The sequence below is a fragment of the Pelophylax lessonae genome (assembly GCF_965119305.1).
Source record: "Pelophylax lessonae genome assembly, chromosome: 1".
Lineage (NCBI taxonomy): Eukaryota > Metazoa > Chordata > Amphibia > Anura > Ranidae > Pelophylax > Pelophylax lessonae.
In genome coordinates this window covers 193,647,670-193,667,160 of record NC_138768.1, presented here as the reverse complement: position 1 = coordinate 193,667,160, position 19,491 = coordinate 193,647,670, and the positions used below count along the sequence as shown (strand labels likewise).

Below are 19,491 nucleotides of genomic sequence, written 5' to 3'. Positions count from 1 at the left end.
TGAGTATTCTTTGTAAAGTGAAATTTCATTACATTAACTAAGGTCAGGGTAAAATTCCCTTGAAAACTGCAAATTCCCTTGCAATAGAAAAGCCCATTTTTCGACCGCATCTGGATTATTCTGTCCAGTTCTGGTCGCCAGTCCTCAGGAGGGATGTGTTGAAGCTGGAGAGAGTTCAGAGAAGGGCAACTAAACTGATTAGGGGATTGGAGGACCTTAATTATGAAGAGCGTCTGCAATCGCTTGATTTATTCTCCCTGGAGAAGAGATGCCAGGGGGGGGGGGACATGATAGAAATTTATAAATATCTCAATGGGGATCTCAGCTTAGAAAAAAAGCTGTTCAGTCGAAGGGATTGCATGAGGACTCAAGGGCATACAATGCGATTAGAGGAGAAGCGTTTTAACCTCAGGCAACGTGGGGGGTTCTTTACTGTTAGGGCTACAAGATTGTGAAATTCTCTACCACGAGAGGTGGTTTCTGCGGGAAGTATGGAAGCTTTCAAAAGACTCTTAGACGTACATCTCAAGGATCAGAACATTCAGGGCTATGTGAGATGATTACAGTCACACACACCTATACAGGTTGAACTGGATGGACTATTGTCTTTAGTCAACCTCACCTACTATGTAACTATGTAACTATGTAACATTTGCCTTTAGTATGTCAACCTCCATATGTATGCAAAAGTAGCTGAAGCAGGTCAAATACAAGTCAACTGCACTTACCATTAATTCTAAATTTTGTAAAAGCTTTTCAAACTGATGTCAAAATCATGCTGCATTTGCCCATTAAATCCCATTAACACAGGCCTTTACAAGCAATGGCAATCTGAGGAATTTGTATGCTAATTATATGTCTGTAAGGGTGTCCTTAAATGCCTTACTTTTAAACCCAAAAAAACAGTACAGGTGACTTAAGTTGGTCAGTCAGTGTTGTGGTGGAATCCCTCCTGATGAGCCATTGTGTTCTCCCTGAAGCCATGTAAAATCCAACAGACTCGTTCTAACCCAAGCTGATCAACCGATCAACTTGGGTACATTTAGCCTGGCCGTACATGGTTTGAATCTCGGCCAGTCCCTGCTTGGGAAATTTGGGGGTTGATACTGGCTTGTTCATCAGCCTCAACAACATCCAAACAAATAAAAAAGTTAACATTGTACACTGTGTTCACTAAAAAAACGTCCTTCTTTGTTTACCCGTGCTCCATTTATAACAGGAGCCAAAGAAAATGGCTTGTGTTCTGGGTATAGAGGAGCAATTGACTGTGACAGCTCTGGGCCAATCAATGCTGTGAGTAGCTTTGTGAAAACTATTACACTGATTGATTTTCCTTCTGCTACTAGTAGCTGAATAAAGTGGTCAGGGAGCAAAAGGATTAAGGCTCCATGTACACCGGACGCTGGAAATGGCCGTTTAGGAGCAGTTGGGCGTTTTTTTCAGAAGCCCCTGAACCCACTTACATTTTATCTTATCTGTCCATGTACACCAGGTCGTTTACAGTCATTTGCAGGCAGTTGCGTTCAGGGACTGTTTTTAGAACGCAATTATTTGCGTTTGAACGTGTGTTTCCCGGCGTTTCAAATGCACAAACGCGTCCGAACGCGTCTGAACGTGTCCGAACGTGTCCGAACGCGATGACCCGCGTTTAGCGTTTGTGTTTTTCCATTTTAAAGGGGAATCATTTTTTTGACCTCTAGGAACGCTTCTAAACGCAAACGCCCGCAAACGCCGCTAAACGCGGGTACAAACGTGACCGAACGGACGTTTCAAACGTCCTAAAAATTCCAGCATTCAAAGGGACTTTTAACAACGTCCCGTGTACATGGAGCCTTAAGATATAAATCTGGGGTCTAAATTAAAGTGAACCTATCATTTTATCCTGCATGCCAAAACAATTGGTTCTGTTTTTTGACTTTCAGTTAAATAAAAAAAGTTTGTTTTCAGTCAGGCAGACACTGGCATACAGGGTGATCACCAAAGCAAAACCAGTAGCCATGGAATGTAAACAAATATGGCTGTCACCATAGGCAGAACAATGAAACCTAGAAACAACATTTTTACAGTAAATGTAGGCCCCAACTAACTATGGACTTCTTTTATTTCTTGCTCCCTTTTATTCTGTTTAGTACACCATTGGAAGCTTTATGTCATAGCTGTTTGATAATTGCAAGAAAAAAACGTCAAACTGTTGATCATGTAAGAAATTCAAAGTTGTCCTGTACTTACTTAACCTGAATTATCTCAAAAGCCCCCCTAGTTTGTATAATAGACCACAGAATGATGAATGAGCTGTTTTTTAGTAGAGATCCTAGATTGAAAATGGTTGAGCAGAATAGCAAACAACACTAAACAAACACTAAACCGAGTGATACCAGGACTTAGAAGCTTGGTGCATACAGCAAACCAACATGTATTTTTTTTTCGTACTTGTAAGGATAAATTGATAAAACATTTGGAAATGTGCATATAATGCAGAGATGTATTGCATAATTTTTTTATTTTTTTACCTTGCCTGGGCATATAGTTTATTACATAAAGAGTATCTAAACTAAAAACATTTTTTATTATTATCCTGGATGGAGCAGGGTATTGAAAGTATTGAAACAGCTTGCTGTGTCCATGCAAAAGAAAATCACCCAACCATCTGGTGATACTTACTACCAGTACAGAAAGTGAGGCGAAATCCAAACTTTTACAGCTGCCAGATGAACTGAAATTGTTCCTTTCCTTTGGGTTTCAAGGAGAGAAAGTGAAGGGAATTCTCCCAAATGGGACAAACCCCCCCCCCAAAAAAAAAAATAACTGACAGGGGTCTTGCCCTTTTTTCTTCCTCTATCCAAAGCTAAAAAGAAAAGTCATGGCTTTGTATTTACTTTAGTAAACATTGGTAGATTTGTTTAACCACTTCAGTACTGAGCACTTTTACCCCCTTCCTGCCCAGGTCAATTTTCAGCTTTCAGCACTCTAGCACTTTGAATGACAATTATGCGGTCATGCAACACTGTACATATATTAAATTTTTTTTTGAGACAGGCGGAGCTTTCTTTTGGTGGTATTTAATCACCACTGGGTTTTTTGCTAAACAAACGAAAACAAACGAAAAAAAACTATGTAAATAAGTAATGTTTCTTCTTCACTGATATGTGCTTATGAGGCTGCATTTATGGGCACTGATGATGCTGCACTGATGTGCACTGATGAGGCTGTACTGATGTGCACTGAGGAGGCTGCACTAAAAAGGCTGCAATGATGGGCACTGATTAGGCAGGACTGATGGGCACTGGTAAGCTGCACTCATGGGCATTGATGAGGCGGCACTGATGGGCACTGATGAGGATGCACTGATAGGCAGCACTAATATGCACTAATACGCGGCACTAATAGGCACTAATTAACACTGACAGGGCTGCACTGATAATCAGTAATTGGCCCTTTACGCTGGTCAGTGATTAGCTGTGTCAGAAGGACACAGCTGTCACAGAGCATGCCTAATGCCTGAAGCAAAGCCCAAGGGGCGGGGTTATGGAAGGATGCCTATGGATGCCCTCCCAGAACTAAAGTACCGCGCTGTAGCCACCTTATAGAGTGGTACTAAAGTAATTAAAATCACATTTACATCTAAAATATTATAATTCCTTTTGAATTGCTAACCACATTTGGGCTTTCATTCCATTTATGTCAAAATAGGCTTAAATCTGAATTCAAGGAAAACGAAAACGTCCTCCCTTGCAGAGCCCACACTGCCAGGGTTAACTGCTTGTTTATGCTGGGAGAACCATGAAAATCACTTTTCCCTACTTGATCCACTGCTCCTGCAGGCTCCTCTATGCTGTTAGGCTGGTCCCTGCAGCATCTTTTTATCCTGTGCTCCAGCAGTCCTCTGATTTGATCAGGACCAATGCAAAGCCCATATCTCTGTATTGGATGGGAGCATACTGAAGTACAGTCCACTGCCAGAGCAGAGAAGAAGTATGTTTGCCAGGGGAACAGAGGATAAGTTAAGTAAAAGTGATGCTTTACATCCTCTAAGTGAGCAATTACATCCAATACCCTTACTTAAGGAGCACTTACATGAATTTATATACATATATATATATATATATATATATATATATATATATATATATATATATACACACACATTATTAATACATAAAGGGAAAATCATATATATTCAAAAAACCATGCATAAGTCAATTTCAAAATAGAAAGATGGCTAACCATTCCATAAAGTGCCCAGAAATGCAGGCAATAGATTCCTCCTTCCACTGCTGTGTGAATGATCAGACTGTAATGAAACACCCATTGATAATTTCCAAAGGAGATCGACTCGCAGTCATACTTGACTCCCTGTTATTGAAAGGTCTAATAGCGTTTAATGCTACACACCTAGCTGGCACCACTGCTTAAAAAATTGAACAACAGACCATCTGATTGACTTAAATTAGTGAAATACCATAAATGTGCCTTAATGCTAAATACATATTAAAAAATTGCTCTGACATAGGCAGTGAACACATCAGTGCATGAACATATATGCATCCAACAGGCTGCAAATACGTAATTACACCACAGCACCCCAGCAATCCCATAACTACTGCAAGGGAGGACTTTTTAGTTTTCTGGAGTTCAGCTTTAACTGATTAGAACTTAAAGTACCATCCACTATTGTTTTATACTCATGCAAGCATTTGGTACGTTTATCATTCTTGGCCTTATGTCTATTGTCTAGTGGGATCCATATATGAGCTCCTTTGCAGACAGACAGGTTTCTCAGGACATCTTGGCAAAGATCCAGGATGATGATGAAGAAACTAAGAGGTAGAGCCATCTCAGCTTTTTTATACTGAAACTCATCCAATACAACAGACAATAAACAACATACAGAATGACTGAATGTCTGTTGTGAATGATATATACACTGGTTCTAATTGAATTCAAAAGGACTATGTTATGGGGAATCACACTAAAGGTGTAGTTGTTTCTCAAAAGCTGAAGTCAGACTGTAGAAAAAATGTAAATCCTGCATGGCCAATTTTTACATTACCACTATAGGCTTGATTATTTACTGAAAACATTGTTTTTACTAAAATAAAAAAGTAATTTTTGGGGGACAAACTAGGCCTTTTGACTATATTGTCTTTTAAAAACTATATAAAACATCAAAAAAAGTTTTTTTTTTTGTTTTGCTTTTTTGACCAGTGTTACTTTTTATTGTAAATAAAAAGTATACGTTTTATTCTAAATGTATCCACTTCTAGACCAGGCCTTTTAGGCTGCATTCACATGTCAGCGTTTGGATCGCGGGCAGAACCGCCGCGGTTCCGCCCACGATCCGGAGATTATTGCAAATCGCGGGACGCCTAGCGTTGTCCGTTGATTTGCAATAGCCCCCCAAACGCCGAGCAATGTTGCCGCGATTTCCGCCTGCCGAATCGCGGCAACATCGCGCAAACAAAATCGCGGGACGCAATACGCTCCAAAGAAGTACAAGAGCTTCTTTGGAGCGTATTGCGTCCCGCGATTTTGTTTGCGCGATGTTGCCGCGATTCGGCAGGCGGAAATCACGGCAACATCGCTCGGCGTTCGGGGGGCTATTGCAAATCAATTGGCAATGCTAGGCGTCCCGCGATTTGCAATAATCTCCGGATCGCGGGCGGAACCGCGGCGGTTCTGCCCGCGATCCAAACGCTGACATGTGAACGGAGCCTAATGGCACTTTTTGTTTACATATACTGTAACGATAAGTATGTTTTGCTAGAAAATTACTTAGAACCACCAAACAACATATATGTTTTAAAGCAGAAGCCCCAAAAAATAAAATGATGTCCCCCAAAAATTAAAATTACTTCATTGCAATATGTCACACAGCATTTGCGCAACGGATTTTCAAATGCATTTTTTTTTTTTTAGAAAAAATTATCTTTTTTGAATTTAATGCAAAAAACACAATTCATAGTACCAGTCTTTTGTAAAATATAAAATATGATGTTACACCAAGTAAATAGATACCAAACATGTCACTCCTAAAAAATTGCGCTTTGCCTGAAGCTTTAAAAGCCTTTACAGGTTATCACTTTAGAGGAACAGAGGAGGTCTAGTGCTAGAATTACTGCCCATGATCTGACATTCGCAGTAATACCACACATGTGTGGTACAATCGATGTTTGCGTGGGTGCGGGACCAGTGACACTAATACAGTGATCAATGCTAAAAATATACACTGTCACTGTACTAATGACACTGACTGGGAGGGGGTAGTATTAGGGACGATGATAGGTAAATGTGTTCCGAGGGAGTGCTTACTAGCTGTGTGGGAGGTGCTTTTACTATGGGGAGACAGTAATCCATGTTCCTGCTTTGCAGAAACAAAGGATCACAACCTTCTCTTCTCACAGAATGGCGATCTGCCTTGTTTACATAGGGAAACCGCCGTTCTGCATTTCTCCCAAATAATTGGAGGGTCCAGGCAGACATTGACCCCCCTAGACCTGCTGACTGGATCTCACTGTGTCCAATCACAGCAGGAGCAGGCTGCCGGCTGTGTGTGTGCATGCCCCAGACCTGGAAGTGCAGGATTATGTACAGATATGTGATCCTGCACAGGAGAGAGGACCTGCCGCCGTATATGTACTTTATATGGTCAGAAAGTGGTTAAGCTGGCCATACATGGCTCAGTTTTTTTCTTCCAGCCAGCTAGCTGAATGACAAAAACTGAAGCAATTCCCAGTTGGATATGGGAATGCTCCCCTCTGTGTCATTGTATTCTGACAGTGGGACACCCCCACCATCAACTTGCTGCAGCACTGATCTGAGCAAAATTTTCCACCAAGCTGGTTCGTGAGAAGTAGATTGTTTGATTGACTTCTCATGAATGGGAAAGTTCATAGATGGATCAATATTCAGTCGGTCCCTGCTAAAACAGTTTAATTTCGATTTATTTATGGCCAGCTTTTTTTTTTTTAAATCAGAAAACATCTTTATTGAGAGAAATTCACAGCACCATCGTAAAACAGCAATATACGGTACAAGCATAAGAACATAAAAGCACCAGTACCTCACAAAATTGCTTACAGAACACATACAACACAACCCCTTTAGAGCAGACAACCCCCAACAACCTTGTCTGAGACAGTATCGGTATTATTACAATCTTCCAATCCACCCCCAGAGTGTCAAGCAATCTTCCCCCGGCAGTCCCAACCCATAGTTACACATTTAAGATAACAAACGGTCCAGGATGAGGTCAGTAGGGGCCATTCCGGGGCAATCCAACCAAGCACCCCAAACTTTAGAAAATTTTTGTGGAGACCCCCTGTGTTGGTAAATAACCTTTTCCATTCTGAGAGTGCCCCCTACCTGTTCTAACCACATTCGATAAGTCGGAGGCTCAGGCGCAGTCCATAGTCGCAATATTATTTATGGCCAGCTTTAAAGGAACTTAGAGAACATGTCACCTGATGGTCTCCACCCTCCTTCTCGGACAGTGAAGAAGCATTATTACCTCTGTTATGTAAGCAGAAAGGTGACTTTATTTAACATAAAAAAATTTTTTTTGGACAACTTTTTATTATTCAGTATCTTTAATTGTACTACTTGTACTACAATAACAATCCCAGCTGCATTAAAACAAATATATGTATAATTTTGTATGTGTAGAGAATGTTGTGATGTTGTATTTGCCCTTGCCAAATACAACACTCTTCATGGTGCAAAATAATTATATGGATTGTTTTTTTTCCCCCGCAGATTCTTGATTTTTGAAAACTATGTTTACTTATCAATTTCAATCATGATTTCTCCTCTCATTTGCATTAATTGTAGAGGAAATATGTTATAGGGGAAATATGTGGGCTGTCACTGCAGGCCTTCTTTTGAAAATGCTAGTTGCTTTAATTCAGTATGTGCATCATACATCAGGAATAAAATGTCACTTGACTCTAAAAGTCCGTTTTGCATACTTGTTTGGATCAGCCAGGAAACCGACCTTTATCAAAGTTTAGGTCAAAAATACAGGTTTATGTATTTCTTATATCACAGATTTATTAATTATATGCCTAAAACTATTATGGCCCAAACTATATAGGGAAAACTTTGGTTGACACGGAAATGTAAACTGTAACAAATGACTTGCTGTGAATGCAACATACTTCTCATAAAGCATTACTTTTTGCAATAGCAAAAGCATGACTCTAGGTGTCCCATCTGTTCTGAAATATACATTTGTAGAGCAGCAATAGCTAAGGCAGAAATATAATACAAATATATCTATGTATAGCTCACGCATCTCTGCCACATGCTTATAAAAGTAATCAGTATACCAACGTTCAACTCCTGCAACTAAGATAGCACAGGAGGTGGAAGAAGGCCGTTAGTATTGAGCTTGGAAAATTAAATAACTTTAAAATAACTTTTCTTTGTTATCCAGTCACATATAGTTACTCTGCTGATTCTATAAAGGAATCTGTAACATATTCCTATTGTTATGTAATACCTCTATATAAAGTGTAAGTATAGCCATCTTTTTTGTTTTAGATCAGGCATATCCAACCTGCGGCCCGGAACCGCAGGCAATTCGGCCCACTGCCCCCTGACAACAATTTTTTTTTTGCCAGAGAGGAAGGAAGTCGGGTCGGGGGCACGACCACAGCGGCTTCCAACTAACAGTAGGCAGAGGCTGCCTTCGAAGGGGAGGGGGAGGCGAGCATGTGCAGTGTTTCTGACTCCTACCACCATGACCACTTCAAATCACTGAAGTTGTCATGGTGGTTAGAGTGTTCCTTTAATATCTTTCAGAATAAGTAAACCTCTGTATACTGATTCCATTTCATTTGATCATCCTCTAGTTGTGGTAAATTAGTGCGGGGGGTGCGGCGGCGCGGGAAGGGTGCGGCAACATTTTATTACTCATATACCTTAACTATAGTATATATTTTATATGCGGCCCGAGAAAATTTCTCTACACTCAATGTGGCCCAGAGAAGCCAAAAGGTTGGACACCCATGTTTTAGATAAAGTTGGGGAAAATTAGAACCACTCTAACGTTTTTTTTGCTATCTGTGTCCTCACTGGGGAGATTTACTCTTTTTGTCACCCTGACTGTTGTCACTGGAACAGAAAGTGATAGAAAACCAACATTTTACAGGTGTCACCAGAAAAGGAGGTGAGGGAAGATCTTCCATTGGGGCAACTGTTCTGATTACAGATGTCTACAAACACAGTAACGCTTACTTTTATGGAATTTTTCCCTCACATCGTGGGAATTTTCTGAGGAAAGAAGTAAAGGAAGATCTTCCCAATGGGACACAAAGAAGAAAAAATAGTCACCCAACAGGATTTAACATTTTCCCACTTTATCCAATACTAAAAAGGTTTTGGCTATACATACAGTTAAAAGATAAGTTGCATGTAAATAAAAATCACAAACAATCATGTGCACTTTTTATTTATTCCTTTTCTTTTATTCAAAGTCACAGGGACAACTGTGCCAGAGGATAAAACTAATTTTCAACAGGTGTGTATTTCTGGATTTATAGGTGTATATGGATGAGTAGGGGTCACTGTTGAACTAAATGCCTTTAAGCCCATGTTCAAACTGGGCCGATTTGACATGCAATTTGACATGTCAAATTGCTTGTCAAATCAGAGCCTGTTGCCGGCAATGGCACCGACTTTGTGGCTCTTTACCTATTCCCAAATATAGTTTCTGCACTACTTTTGGCGACTTCGGGTGCAATTTTAAAAGACATCTGTGCAGGAACCCACACAGATGTTTGTCAAATCACCCCGAAGTCGGACTGAAATGCCAGTTTGAAATTGTGCGATTTCAAACTCGCCCTCAGTGTGAACTTAGGCTTAAGGAGTTTATGCACAATAACTAATTCATGTACAAAATGCACATGAACAGGACATGGGCTTTATTACCTGTTTCTAGTAAAGTGCACCCAAATATAAAAAAAGGGAAACAGCTGAATATTGCAGGACGACTACTGAAGTGTTTGTTTTCCATGTTGCGCAGGTGTACTTGTAAATCGGATTTGGTTGCAAACTCTTGCTCAAAGTTTGCAAACTTTGCAGCAAACCCTATTGAAGTCCAGGGCGAGCTAATCTTTGTATTCAATTCTGGATATTTGTAGGGTTAATAAACAAGTTATTATGAAACTGGAGATTACAAAATCTGTTTCAGATGTGCATTGTAGCCAATCAGCTTTTAGTTAGGCTTTAACAAAAAAAAAAACTGAAAGGTGATTCGTTTTTATGCAGAGCTGCACCAGTTTTTGCACTCTACAGTTTTAGTAAATCAAGTATCTGTCAGATCTCCATAACAAATCGAACACACAAAGAGAATATGGCTACTATGAACCCATCCTTTTATAGAAAGGGGGTTGGGTTATACATTCTTTCATATGATTGACTTTTGTAACTCATCTGACCTGTGGAAAGGGCTATGCACTGTTTTATAGTTGTGAATGATGCCTGGTGGCCAAAGGATTTGTGAACTTCACAAATCCAAAGGAATCTCTGCCAACCCATAGTAGTACCATACCCAAACCTCATCCCTAATTGTAAACCGGTTCTGCTATTATTGCAGGTAAGAATCATTTCTCAGATGAGACACTTTTCAGCATGGACTGAGATTTTAATTTAAGTTTTATTCTCATCCTAGGAACCTGAAAACAACTTTGTAAGCATGAGAGCTAAATGAAAGTTTTGAAAGATGTTAAAGTAAGGCCAACTTGCACATATTTGGAAATTTCATTGTTGTGTTTAATGGTAAGAATTCCTAAAATGTTTAGTAGAGAGGGCCCAAAGGCTGCTTCAAATGCTGTGTCTGCCTTATATCTGCTTCTGCCATTGCCTGTGCAGCCTTGACTGCCAGTGCCGCCTTTTCCTTCCCTCCTTCCTAAGTATTCCTGGTAGAATGTTAAAGAAAATGGCTCAGTTTGTTTTTGGCTTCATTGTCCCATCAGCCATTGCTACCAGGAGCTTCCAAAATTATACTCTGTAATACACACTTACAGTACTTGGAGTGTGTATCTTTTTTGGATTTCTGTTGACTTTAAAGAGACTTCTAGTCTGGAAATTATCAATTTTAAAGGATTGTTTTTTTTTTTTTAATGAGTGAGCCATGACTGATAGGTAGTACCTATTACTTTAGGGCAAACTGCAATTCATTTCAGACATAATGTGTCTCCATTCAGTAAAATTGAATGAGAAGCCGGTGGTTAATGCACCCTAAATGCCACAGGCTGGATTTTTTACAACATGTTAAGGTAGCGCATTTAAGAGAGAGAGAGAGAGCAGCATTTTCCTCCTCATATCCATGTATTTTACCTGCTTTAGAAAACAAACTGAAATGCATGACAATTCATATGGCAAGGTCAACCCATTTCCATAATATATGTTTTTGTAAAATAAATAGGTAAGTAGCGGTTAAGCCCTCAAGATGTCTGCCCCCAATGTAAATATACTCTAAATGTATTTTAATGCTCATGTTCTGACAATTGTGCCATGTAGTTATGAAGCTTTTGCCACTTATGCTCTTAAAATTACATAATTTTACTGTGATAAATGAATATGTCACTTCCCCTATTGTAAGGAGCACTTGCCAGGGAGTGATTTGTGAGCAGAGAGATAAAAGCACAAAGTTAGTATGCAAATAACTCCTGCAGGCATTTTTAAACTGTCAGTTCTTTGTCTTTAACTAGATGTGTAGTTTTCTTTACACAAAGACCCAAAAAATAGAACAGAAGATTAGTGAATTCAATCTGCAATCTAGTTTAAGTCACTCCTGATGTTTAATCTGCTTGGGAAGTGATGCGCCAATCACAATTACAATTGGTTTTACCAGAATATCTCTCAAATCTTTCTTGAACAAATATCTTTCAAAGAACAGAGAAAAAAAGGGAAAAAAATCAATTCTAATTGAATTATTTGCCTCTGACATTCAAATGTGGGACAAAAAAACTTAATCAGCTATTGCTTTCAGAATGATTACACAGTGAATCACAAAAAGTGGAGAAAATGAATGCAGCTATGTTCAAAATAAATGTGTCTGATTCATACTTTTACATTCTCAAATCATTTGTGTCACAGTGAGAGAAAGAATAGAATACTTTGACATTTCGTTATTAGTTATAATCTGAGTTCTAGTATTAAGCCATTATAATGTGCATACATAGGCAAATAAACATTTATCTAAATGCCAAGCTCCATTTTCGGAAAAGAGGCTTATGAGGCAAGACTTCATGCGGAGGTGACTTACAGTACCATCGGGTGTGGACTTAGGCTAGCACCATAATAATTGGTTTGCATCAAAAGATCCAATCAAACTGGTAAAAATATCCATACAGTAGTGGTTTGCTGCACACACTGATTTCCATACCAGTAGTAAACCTCATATGTTTTAGCAAATCACCTTTTCGTCCAAAATCAGTATAGCTATGTAGGTGGTTACCTTCTCTTTCCAAGGCCAGACAAAGTGATGATTAGGGTATAACTTCTAAGGGTGCACAAGGTACAGTTGTCCCAGGCCCATGGGGAAATGGGACAAATCAACCTTTTTTTTTAATTTATTAGCTGTGTACTGGCATTGTACTCTACAGAATGCAGCACATTTTCTAAGCTTTTCTTTTGGGCAAGTTTCCAATGCCCCACTGAGGAAGATAAAACTTTGTTATGCTATATTTTGGAGACAAAACAATTGCGGGTTGCAATTAGTGTTTTGCACCCTTTTCTGTTTCTTTTTGTTCAACCTTTGAATGGTAATTCTATTGCTGCATCAATAATGATGTCATTTATTGTGGGGGTCTCCCCATTTCATTAGTGGTGCAAGTGCAAGGCCTAGGGGCCTAGGTGCAGTTGTACCCCATGTTCTTGCCATCACTGTGCATGATGTTCACATATGGCACTTTTCCACTGCAAGTACCGGCTCGGCTCCACTCGGCCCTGCTTGGCCCGGTTTGCTTTTCCACTGCTGGTACCGCATGGTACGGTGTTGGAACGGTTCGGTTTGGTATGGTTTGCATGTAAAGGATTGTGGGATATGGTACCGGTATGGTACCTCTTGGAACCACAATCGAGGTGGTACTGTTTTAGAGAGCCGTACCGTTCGGTGGAAAAGCGCCGCCGTACCGTACCGTACCGAACCGTTCCTACACCGTACCATGCGGTACCAGCAGTAGAAAAGCACAAAAGCGAGCCGAACCCTTTGCTTCCATGCAGTGGAAAAGCGCCAATAGATATTTCCCTTCTGACATTACCATATTGCCCTTCATATACCTTCCCTAAAGCCACATATCCTACTTTTGGAGTGAAATCCCAATTGTTGCTATTACACAATTAAATGCCAAGACATTGCTCTGTCAAAATAAAGACCTGTTGCAGTCAGCTTGGAGAGGAAGCTGCACACTCAATAAAATGAATGCCTGTCTTATATAAATGGCAAACAAAGGATTATCAGTCAAAGTACAAAATCTTTCCAGTAGAATTTCAGTGCATAATCCAACCATCTGTCGACCAGTTGTGGAGCAAAATTATGATTTAGTGAATTGCTTTAAAAAAAAACCCTTAGCTGTATTGTAGCTACATTTATCTGCCATTGACATTATCTTCCGAGTTACATTATGTCTGCTTTTAAACCACAAGGAATCTGACACTTGCCACTGGCAAGGCAAACATGTTTCCTCAGAACGTGCACAAGACAGATAGACCTTTTCCTTTACATTCCCTTTAATCACTTCATGCAATTATTAAGAGAAGATCTATTTTTTTTTAATTTTATCTCAGCACTTACATAATTACTTTTCCGAACCACTGGCACTGAATCCACAAATGTAACCATTGTGCTTTATATTATCATACATTATTTCAGAAGCTGACTCATTCTCTAGAAAAAAAAAATGCCTCCAGAAAATGCTGTAGTGATTTGTTTTGAGCACCAGAATTGTTAATTTCATCACATGTTTGGGGGCTTTCAAACACATATTTTCCTTATCTGAGCATGACAGATCTGCCTCCCTTCAGCTCTAGCTGTCTGAAACAAGATATGTCATTCTATTTTATAGAAAACATGAACCCATCTATTTTTCAAGTGTATGATTAAGGTAGAATAAGCAGTAACACAAGAGAACACAATAGAGTATAATACCAATACTCCCGTTTCCAGTAAACAACAAGAACTATGGATGTTTTTAGCCTTAAAGTTTTATTGGAAGCCAATGCTTGCTAAACAGTCTTAATTGTAACAACAGCCCTTTTATAGATTAAGTTTAAGCAGTGCGGTACAAATTGCTCATTTACGCAAAGGTGCTTTCAGCATGAAATATCTCACAGCAGCCTCCTTCCATTTCAGCAGGACACATCTTCTCCTCTCGCTGAATGGAATTTGAAATCCATTAATAAAAAAAAAAGTCATTGGTACTCGGAGCAATGGGTGGATTGCACAGCCACACTTTTTTTTACTAAGACGCCGGGCTAGGACACAAGAATCAAGATGTATGATAGTGTATCAGTTCTCATGTGTGTATAGGACAGCGGTGCACACATCAGTAATCAGGAGATCAGTTGGTCACATTATACAGCTAGTCATTTAACATCAGGAAGACAGGAATCATATGCATATCTAAGAAAGGCTCACTGCAGCTAGCATCTCCTGCTATACAAGCTATATGAAAACCTGGGTGGTAGGAGAACATGCATGACGCTAATCACTTTACTTTCAGCAAACGTTTAGCCTCCTGATACATGTTCCCATTCACAGAAAACCAACCAGAGAAAAGACAAGACATGTTCAGCAATGCACACCTTGACAATACTGGCAGGGCAGGAGGAAGCTTCTTGTGTCTGATAGTTAGGTGAGAGTTTTTAGAACATCTGTATTCTTCTCCCTGCTTGACTGAGGCTATCATTATGCTTTCAGCCCCCACCGCCCCCCCCAATGTCTTTGATTGCCTTACCTCCTTAAGTTCCTTAGCTACATCCTTCAAGTCTCCCAGGACTAATTCCAAATCATCCACAATAATCTTGATCTGTTCTTTCACCTTGGCTTTGGAGGATGGCCCCTCTGTCGGCGAGGATGTCCCCTTAGACTTTGCTGACATGCTGCAGTCCAACTCAAGGGAGCTTTCTTAGAGGGTGTCCGGCTGCAGCCCTCTCTGAGCGGCTGTCTCCCCGCATTTTCTTTCTCAGATCTCCCTCTTTCTCCTCTTTTTCCTCTCCCTGTTTACACAGTGCCATGAACTCCAACACAACTGCTCAGGGAATGGGCTGCAGACTAGTGGCGACTGCCGAGCGGTGCCTGCGTCACAACGCTTTGCTAAATCAAGGGAAGAAAAAAGTGCAAGATCCCAAAGTTCAACGTATGACATAAGCCACCCTGTTTGAGCAACGCCTAAATATCCATTGACTTTTTTTTTTTAACGGTGACAGTCACATCCTCTCACTCTGCGTGCTACTCTATACTCAGCAGCACGCCTACTGCTTGTTACTTGCTGCTTGCTTCACACACACTCTCTCTGCTCAGTTCTACGCTCCTGCATTACCGTATTTCTCATACTAATACAGCACTGCCATTACTATGCATTACCAAAGGGACCAGTGATAACAGGCAGATTTTTCTTTTTTTCCGTGTCATTCACATGAAGCATGCATTATAATTTATGTGCGCCCAACTAAAACATTTAAAACACACTCCAAAAAAAAAAAAGAAGCATAATCCCAACATGTTTTATACCACGTCAATAAAGAACATCCATCATTTGTCATTTTACAAACTCTTGTCTCCAATTCAATCTAGCAATAGCTAATGGTTTGTGATAGTTCATTAGCTTGGCTAGGAAAACATACTTCCCTTTTATGCTGTATGCAGCGAAGCAGTGGGAGGTGAAGATGTCAGTAAAAAAGAATCCCCAGGGAAGCTGAAGGGTCATTCATATAAGAAGGATGCAATGCTTTCATTCTTCAGAAAAAAAAAAATGAAATAAAATGAAGTTGAAGAGTGGCTATGTCTCCTTTTTTACCTTCTTATTTTATAACTGTGGCTCAAGGGCTTTCTAAATTTATGACTCCTCATTTATCAGGTTCAAATTAAATCAATAGTGAAACATGGCAACAGCCCTGCTTTATGGTTGCAGATGTGGGAAAGTCTCCTATATACAAGAAAAAGAAGGAAAGAGAGATTGTTTGGTATAAAGCATCAGTGATGAGGTTCTTTTCTACTAGCCACAATGTGCTCTAAAATAAAATGCAATATGGATTGTGCAATATCGTATGGCAAGCAATTATTTTTTTAAGTGCTCTGACTAAACCTTCCCACACACTTTACAATCTGATTGTACAATTTCCTTCAGATCTGCTAACAACTATGTAGTAACAGGACATGTCTGATTGTATACAAAGTGATCGCATAGTTTAGGTAGGTCTTCAATGTATATCATTTTAACAAATCTAAAGTTGATTGTATGAAGATTGTATGCTTTTATTGTAATGGTTTTGGTGAATTTAAAGAATTCTAAAATCTGATTGCTGATGGCTAATGAGTTACAGCACTTTAGATTAACCAGTTCTGGACCGGAAGATTTTGCCCTCTTAACCGCTTGCCGACCACCGCAAGTACATATACTGCGGCGGTCAGCCCCGTGCAGGCAAAGTGACGTACCCGTAGTCACTCACCTGCGAGCCAATAGGGGGCGAGCGCGCGCCGCCGGAGGCACGCTCCCGCCCCCGCTCGCTCACTGGGATCCCCGCGCATGTGACTGGTGGACCCGATGTCCGCCGGTCACTCACGATCGTCAGTTACAGAGGGAGAAAGGCAGGCCGCTAATGTAAACAAAGCCGCCTGTCATTCTCTCTTGTGTAACAGCAGAGATCAAACAGTCCTGCTATGTAGGACCGTAGATCTCTGCTGTTACATGAAAAGCCACATCCCTGCACAGTAAGAATCACGCCCCTAGGGACATACTTAACCCCTCCTTCTCCAGTAAAGTTAACCCCTTCCCTGCCAGTGTCATTTTTACAGTAACAGTGCATATGTATAGCACTGATTACTGTAGTAATGTCACAGGTACCCCTAAAAGTGTAAAAAACGTCAGTCAAGGGTCCGATCTGTCTGCCGCAATGTCGCAGTCCCGCAAAAAAAATCGCAGACCGCCGCCATTACTCGTTAAAAAAAAAACAATAAAAATGACAAAAATCTTTCCCTTAGTTAGTAAACGCAATAACTTTTGCGCAAACAAAATATGCTTATTGGGATTTTTTTTACCAAACATATGTAGCAGAAAACAAATTGGCCTATAATGTTAACCACTTTACCGCTGAGTACCGTAGTACTACTGCGGCAAAGTGGCACGATCCCGTCTGACGACGTAGACCTGTCTGCCGCAATGTCGCAGTCCCGCAAAAAAAATCGCAGACCGCCGCCATTACTCGTTAAAAAACGCCAGACTCCTCCCCTGTAGGCTGTGCTCGCGCGCCGCCGGAGGCGCGCTCCCGCTGTTTTCATTCACAGCGATCGCCGCTGCTCTGCCCCGATCGTCGGGGAATCCAGTTTGGAGATCCGCCCGCCTGTGTAAACAGAGCGGGCGGATCTCCTCAGTGACAGGGAGTGACAGATCGGACTGTTCAGCATAGCTGGACATCCGATCTGTCCCTGTCTCACACAGTCACCTCCCCCCCCCACACGTCAGTAAGCACCAGGCATACATTAACCCCTCCCTCTCCAATAAAATTAACCCCTTCCCTGCCAGTGTCATTTTTACAGTAACAGTGCATATTTATAGCACTGATTACTGCAGTAATGTCACTGGTACCCCCAAAAGTGTCAAAAATGTCAGTCAAGGGTCCGATCTGTCCGCGCAATGTCGTAGTCCCGCAAAAAAATCGCAGATCGCCGCCATTACTCGTTAAAAAAAAAACACCAAAAATGACAAAAATCTTTCCCTTTGTTAGTAAACGCAATAACTTTTGCGCAAACCAATCAAAATACGCTTATTGTGATTTTTTTTACCAAACATAGGTAGCAGAAAACAAATTGGCCAAAAATTTAAAAAAAAATTGGTTTTTACATCTTTTTTGGGGGGAATTTCATATAAAAAAATGTTAAAAATATTGTTATTTTTTCAAAATAAACGCTCTTTTTTTGTTTATAGCGCAAAAAGTAAAAATCGCACAGGTGATCAAATACCACCAAAAGAAAGCTCTGTTTGTGGGAAAAAAAGGACGTAAATTTTGTTTGGGTACAGCGTTGCATGACCGCGCAATTGTCAGTTAAAGTCGCACAGCGCCGAATCACAAAAAGTGGCCCAGACGTAAGACAGCAAAATGCTCTAGTGGTAAAGTGGTTAAAAAATTTTGATTTTTACATTTTTTTTTGGAATTTCATATAAAAAAATGTGAAAAATATTGGTATTTTTGCAAAATTGTTGCTCTTTTTTTGTTTATAACGCATGATCAAAAAATCGCACAGGTGATCAAATACCACCAAAAGAAAGCTCTGTTTGTGGGAAAAAAAGTACATCAACTTCACAATTGTCCGTTAAAGTCACGCAGTACCGGATCGCAAAATACCCACTGGTCAGGAAGGGGGTAAAATCTTCCGGGGCTTAAGTGGTTAATGACCAGGTCAATTTTTGTGATTTGGCACTGCGTTACTTTAACTGACAATTGCGTGGTCGTGCGACACTGTATACTAATAAAATTGATGTCCTTTTTTCCCACAAAAAGGGCTTCTTTTGGTGGTATTTGATCACCTGTGAGATTTTTATTTTTTGCGCTATAAACAAAAAAAGAGCGACAATTCTAAAAATTAACAATATTTTTCACTTTCTGCTATATAACATTCCCCCCCACAAAAAAATAGTATAAAAACATAAAGCTACACCCAGCAGCTAAACCCCCCCAAAAAATGTTGAGCCCCGCCACACTTTCACCCCCACATCCAGAGACAAACACATCAACATCGACTGCGCTACACATGTTACGTATCACTGCTCAGGTCAGACTGACAGCAATCATTTTAGAGTCACTATACATGGGATTGTAGGCTGCATTCTCCCAACTCATAAGAAAATAATATTTACCGTACTTGTTATTATTTTGAAATAACAACACAACAAAATAATATGGTATTGAAATGGCCGCGGCATCTACTGGCTCGGTTCACATTTGTGCGATGCGGGATCGCTGCTAATATGCAGCGTGATCCCGCATCGCATCCGCACATCTGGCAGTTCACACTGCCATATGTGATACGCAGGGGGTGTCAATTAAATGTTAACGACACCCCCAGTTTGATCGCATAACGCAGTGCGATCTGCAAGTTCGCACAGAATCGGATCGCGCAAGTGTGAACCACTGTGCGATCCGATTCTGATGCGGCTCAAAAAATGCGCGTGTTTGGTGCGGATACAGTGCGAATTCAGCCATACAAAGTGCCATACAAAGTGTATGGCTGAAATTCGCACCGCACATGAGATCGCATGTAATTTAGGA

General features: G+C 40.4%; 1 protein-coding gene across 2 annotated transcripts in view; it reads right to left on the bottom strand.

The window, feature by feature from the left end:
* PRR16 (proline rich 16) overlaps positions 1-15,502 on the bottom strand; it is a 491,794-nt gene extending 476,292 nt beyond the window's left edge. For both annotated transcript variants that reach the window (XM_082262232.1, XM_082262231.1), the window contains exon 1: positions 14,961-15,502. In XM_082262232.1, the coding sequence (XP_082118358.1) occupies positions 14,961-15,104 (144 nt within the window). In that variant the 5' untranslated portion in view covers positions 15,105-15,502. The remainder of the gene's footprint in view (positions 1-14,960) is intronic.
* Positions 15,503-19,491: the final 3,989 nt, after the last annotated feature.